Source organism: Amphiura filiformis, chromosome 10 (genome assembly GCF_039555335.1).
Source record: "Amphiura filiformis chromosome 10, Afil_fr2py, whole genome shotgun sequence".
Classification (NCBI taxonomy): Eukaryota; Metazoa; Echinodermata; class Ophiuroidea; order Amphilepidida; family Amphiuridae; genus Amphiura; species Amphiura filiformis.
The window spans coordinates 54825013-54831012 of NC_092637.1; the positions used below are offsets into that span (position 1 = coordinate 54825013).

The 6000-nt window shown below is 33.1% G+C and overlaps 1 protein-coding gene across 1 annotated transcript in view; it reads left to right on the plus strand.

Moving 5' to 3' along the window:
- LOC140163035 (protein eyes shut homolog) overlaps nt 1-4968 on the plus strand; it is an 83329-nt gene extending 78361 nt beyond the window's left edge. The window contains exon 17 of the mRNA XM_072186377.1: nt 4765-4968. Coding sequence (XP_072042478.1) covers nt 4765-4931 — 167 coding nt within the window. The 3' untranslated portion in view covers nt 4932-4968. The remainder of the gene's footprint in view (nt 1-4764) is intronic.
- Nucleotides 4969-6000: the final 1032 nt, after the last annotated feature.

Sequence of the window (6000 nt, forward strand, 5' to 3'; positions counted from 1 at the left end):
AGCTATTGCAGCCCTGTTTTGAATAACTTGAAGTTTCTTTGAAACAGTAACACCTCAGTTTCCCCATACAACATTACAATAATCTAAGTGTGGCAGAACAACAGCATTATACACAGTACATATCTTAAATCTGGTTTGCATCTTTACAAGGGGTGGACCCTTGTATAATAACATTAAAACATCAGAAAAATGGCAAGGAAATTTCCTAAAACAATGCTATCATCAAATGAAAGGAATGAAATGGGCAAAATTGCACTTAAAATATATGTAAATAGCGCCCTCAATTTCCACACAAATATTTATAGAATAAAAATTACCACAAAAAGGCAGAAAAAGATTTTTAAAAATTGATAAAGAAAGGACAATATATGTTAAAAATAGCTAAAAAGATATATGTGTACAGCCTGTCTCAAAAAAAATTGTGCCACTGAAAAGCGCCCTCTTTCGCAATTAGAAAATACCGTTATGACATAATGCTTACATCAACGTCAAGGGCATAGTCTTAGCTCTCAAATGCCGTTTGTTCTGTTCACTTTGCTTGTTTTAATCTCGAGATGTTAGTTAACGACGAAAGGGTAAAATCACAATTGTGCCACTTTTACTAGGGCAGAGGGCTTTACATGTAAATCAGTGATAGCATCAAGTTTATCAAGAGTTCCTGTGTAAAATCAAAAGAATGCAGCAATTACACAATACAATTTTTTTCCTGTTTTTACTGTTTTATCATGATGCAGGAATAATGATTCTCTTTTTCCACTTAAAAAGATGAAATGATAAATTGATATTTCACATTCTGCTGTAAAATTAAATACATGTGCATGTCAATGATTTTATCATGGTAAATACTGTTCTCTTAGTCAATTTTTAACTTTTAACATGTCTTAAAAGACATGTTAAAAGACAAACAAATATCGCACACTTGTAGGTTATTGAACGCGTATTACTTGTTGGGAGAGAAATTAGACAAAATAATGCACGCGCGCTGATGTTGATGCGTCTAATTAGATGCATCAACATCAGCTATCATTGATTTACATGTACAGCTCTCTTCCCTGGTAAAAGTGGCACAATTGTGATTTTACCCTTTCGTGGTTAAATAAAGATATCTCGAATTTGAAACAAGCAAATTGAACAGAACAAACGGCATTTGAGAGCTAAGACTGCGCCCTTGACGTTGATGTAAGCATCATGTCACAACGGTATTTTCTAATTGCCAAAGAGGGAGCTTTTCACTTACACAATTTTTTTTTGAGACAGGCTGTATATTAGTATGATAGCTGTTGGTATTGTAGTCAAAAATTGACAATTATATAATGTTTTGTTAGAAAAATTAATAAATAATCACATCAAATAGCTGTGCAGGAGTATAGGTTTCAGATAGAATAGACAGTTGGGTAACGTGCATTTGAAATAGTCACTCCAGTTGTTGAAGATATAGATAAAGCCAAATACATGGGAGTATGGGTTTCAAAATAATTAACCCTAGCCAATTCCATTTGAAAAATATACCCATATATAAATCATGGATTTTGAAGTCTTCTTTTATGATACTCCAATCAGTTACAGCTATAAAGCTAGGATTTCAAAGTCTTTTGTTATTTAATATCCAAACAGTGTAATATTGCAAGGGTATATGTGACCAGCTCCAACAAAACACGGAACAAGTCGCCAGTCATGTTTTTGAGTTGTAGGGTTTAAAGATGACATTCCCATAAAAAAATATAATTTTCGAATTCATAATTTCATGGTATTTGACCTTGGGACTGAGTGGACTTTCAAGGATTAAAAAGAGGTTTATTTAATCAATAATTGACAGTTGAACTATGATAATCCCTATTCAATCCTGTGTAAATCAGGAAACTAATTAGCAGTTCAGCAAAAATACTAAGGTATCATTTACAAAATTCTCCATATCTTGAAAATTATTGATGCTATGTATATAATTGTGGTATCATTTTGAAGCTTATTGTCCTGTGCTTACATTTTTATTCAAAATCATGAATTGTCAATATTGCGACTTGTTCCTGGTTTTGTCAGAACGGGTCACATATAATGTTTGCCTATAGCTACAAATTAAAAAGTCACAAATTTTATTAGCTTGATTGCTTCGCACGTGGTATTAAACAGGTATCCGTTAAGTTTATGAAGTAGACTTTCAGCCTAGCCATTTAGTATTCTTGCTCGTTAAGGTAGGAGCATCGGATAATAGGCCCATGCAGGAAAATAGCCACTATATCAAATCAGAATTATGTATCCATATCAAATATATAACCAATTTAAGATAAGTCTTTACGTTTCAAGAAAATTTAAACATTTCTTATGTTTTTCTTTATTTTTTGAAAATTCACTAATTTTTTCTACAAATAATTATTGCTAGCCTAGAGGGAATGTGATATGGTTTCCATAGTTTGTGGGATGGTTAATAAGCCTAATATCTAAATTCTCTCACCAGATTTTTTTGATAAAGTGTTTATTTGTTGAGAAAAATCATTTTTTCTATTTTTAAATTAGGGAAATCTAGAAACACCCATAACTTAAAATAGAAACACGTTGTTAAAAAAAGAAACTGGCGAGAAAAGTTTCTAAATTTGATAACCTTTCATTTGACACCTTGTTTGTTAAAATTGATCCTATGGTTAGCTCAGACAATAATTGTGAAATTGGGTCAGTGTACAGTTCAGTGTTTCTAGATCAAATCAAGAAAATTTGAGCAAGTACTAACATTACCTTTAAATATCCCCTTTATTACTGGCTAATATATAGGAAAAAAGACACTAATATTATTCAGTAACATTTTTGTAATAAAAGATCCAAAAAGCAGTTCTATAAAGGAGATAGAAAGGAGAAAAAATAATATTTAAACATAGTATCCATTTTAAAACTTTTACCAATTTTAGTGAACAAGGCTTAGTGTCAAAGTCAATTGGGTTTCCTAATGATAAAAAAGACTCCAAAACGCTTTGTTCGCAAAAATTTGGCAGGCAAGTTTTTCTCACCCAACTGCACATCCTGTATCATTTTAAACCAAATCTGTGCACACCATAGCCGATATAAATATCTTTTTTATTCTTTCACCAAACATATAAGTAATAACTGCCAAGACTAGTTCTCTATCAATTTGAAGAATGAAAGAAAAAATGAGCCAGGTGGATCTTTTTTTTATATTATGATGCAAAATTGCTCTGTTTTCTAATAAACATACACTTATGGCTAATTCCAATTGGGGGGAAAACAATCAGGTTTGAATATTGTACATTGTGGCTTTAATAGACACAGCCAATGGTACCTGTGAAACTGTAAAATACTTAACATCAGTATGTTGGTATGTATGAGTAACTTAAAAGTGAAGTCTATGTAGGAAGTTAACAAAAAGTAAGAAAATCAGCATGTGGAGTGTGATTACCATGATTACTGTCAGGGATGTCAGTTTTCAGGCAATTGCCTGATTTCAGGCCTTTTGCTACTCCAAATGTCCGCACTTTTATTTATTTTCAGCCCGTTTTGAGGCTTTATAGCCCAAATTTACACGCTTTTTGAGGCTTTTCCTGCCAAGTCACTTCAGGCCACTTTCATTCCTGTACTGTGCCCATTTACTCACAATTCAAGAAAACTGGTGGGGGGGATAGAGTTACGTAATCTAATGTTCAGATATCGGTATTTGGTAGGCCTATATTTTTAGAGAATAGATTTGTATACCTATATATTTTACCTTCATGCAAATTAATTGCTAAGTTTTAGGTAAAAAGGAGCTACGTTTTTGCTATGCAAAAAATGCGTATAGTGGTTGCAATATGGGTGGTTGTGAAGAAATTCCAACCAAAAGACCATTTATTCCATATAGGAAAAAAGACACTTAGGTTTCTCTATTTTTGAGAAACTATAGAAAGCTATCGTAGGACGCGTTTCAATTAATGATGATCAAGACTTAGTTGACCTGTTTATTATTCTCATCAGCTTCATTTTGCTCAGCTTCATTTTAAGATCACCAAGTATTTTGGTATATTTGTTCATAGTAGAAACATAAATCTGCATAGCTATATAACTTTTTGACATTGGCAATTTGGTCCATTTTTAGTGACAGAGTTTTTCTCTAAACATGGAAAATGCAATGTCTATTTTGGTTGGAATGTCTTCACAACCACCCATATTACAACCTCTATACGCATTTTTTGCATAGCAAAAACATAGCTTCTTTGTACCTAGAACTTGGCAATTAATTTGCATGAAGGTAAAATATATAGCTATACCAATGTATTCTCTAGCCTACCGATATCTGAACATTAGATTGCATAACTCTATCACCCCCCTCACGATTCAAGAAAAATATAGCACTAATTTTTTTAAATTAAAACCATTTATCCTCTTTTGTTTAACTCAATCTTATCCTGTAGTTGGAAGTAACTAACAATAAAAGTGAAATTTGAATATTTGACTAATTTTGGTGCAATCTAATTTTTAGCAAACACATTTTCTATATTCTACTTTTAACCAATTATTAAAATAAATTGGAAGATTAAGACTAATTAATCATTTATGATCTGTGACCTTTCGGACACTTGACCACAAAATGTTATCGTACATATCTTGATCCCAAATTTGAGATGCCAGTCTCCAGATGAAGGTTAGTTGTGACCAAAATTTTGAGTTACAAAGTTGTGTTGAGATCATCATCATAGGTTTAAATAATTCATTATGCAGTCTACCAACACAAATGAACTTTCCTGCTAAGACTAATATCAAGATTCTGAATGCTCTTCATTTCAGGTGGACTTGGACTAGATGAAGACGTGTCTCAGTTAACCCAAGGCCTCTATTCAAGTGAATTTGTTGGGTGTATTGACAATATTCAGTCGAGAGGTGATCTATTGCTGGATCTGACAGAAGCAGAAAAAGGATATAATGTACGGTCATGTGATAATGGAAGCAGGTGAAAGCCAAAATGAAAGCTTTCCGGTCACATGTGACTGTGACCAGTAATTTCATTACGTTACACAACCCTTAAACAATGTTTATTTTACCGATGTGTAGCTGATTCAACTATAATTATCCCCCCCATATAAAAACTTCCAGCCTGACACCAGTATTGTTCCACTTGTCTACATTTGACAAATAACATTACGTTTTGATCATGTCTCACCTCCTTTTTCAACCAAATCGACGGCAGTGATGGATCAACATTTAACCACAAATTGCCTCAGGCAAAACTCACTTCCTGGGAACCAAATACCATACAAGGTCATTTTTATGTAACTCATTGACCCATTTGTGTTATATACTGCCACTAGCTACTAGCTAGAATGACATCCTTGTGATCTGGTCAACTCATCGACAGATACCAACCTCAGGAGGGAATTAATTTTTTTATCAGTTCTCTCCAGGTAGTGAAACGTAATGAAGGCTAAAATAAGGTTTATCTCAGCTCCCTTTGGCCAAAAATCTAAGGGCTGTGCATTTCTGTTTTGTTGTGTTTTTTTAGTCGTAAAAAGGTTATGCGGATGCGGAATTTTTTTATTGCATATTTGGTCCTTTTTTTGGCTGATTTTTTTTTCTTGATAATTGAAAAAACACCTTAAAAATAGGAAAAAGAAATTGGCTAAAATGGACTGGACTGCATAAGATCATCTGATGTAACCGACTCCACTAAATTGCACAAGTTCAGGGTTTTTTGTTTCCCGCCATGCGGGTATAATACTAAATTGACACTTAATTTAGGTGTAATTTATTTTGGGTCGAATCTCTATCATGGAAAGCTTGCTATATCTTTCCAAATATCATGAATATAGCCTAATGATTGTTTGTTCTAGATTTGGGGTTTAGCGTTTCATATTTGAAAGAATTCGAACTGTTTATTTGCAATATTTCGAAACTACAAACCCAAACTGGGTGCTATGATCTACAAGATTGGGCTCCGAGTATGCATTTTACCAAGTTAGCAATAGGTATTTCCTTCATTGTCAATGCATGACTTTCTTTATTATACTCAAAAACGGATTTTATAAT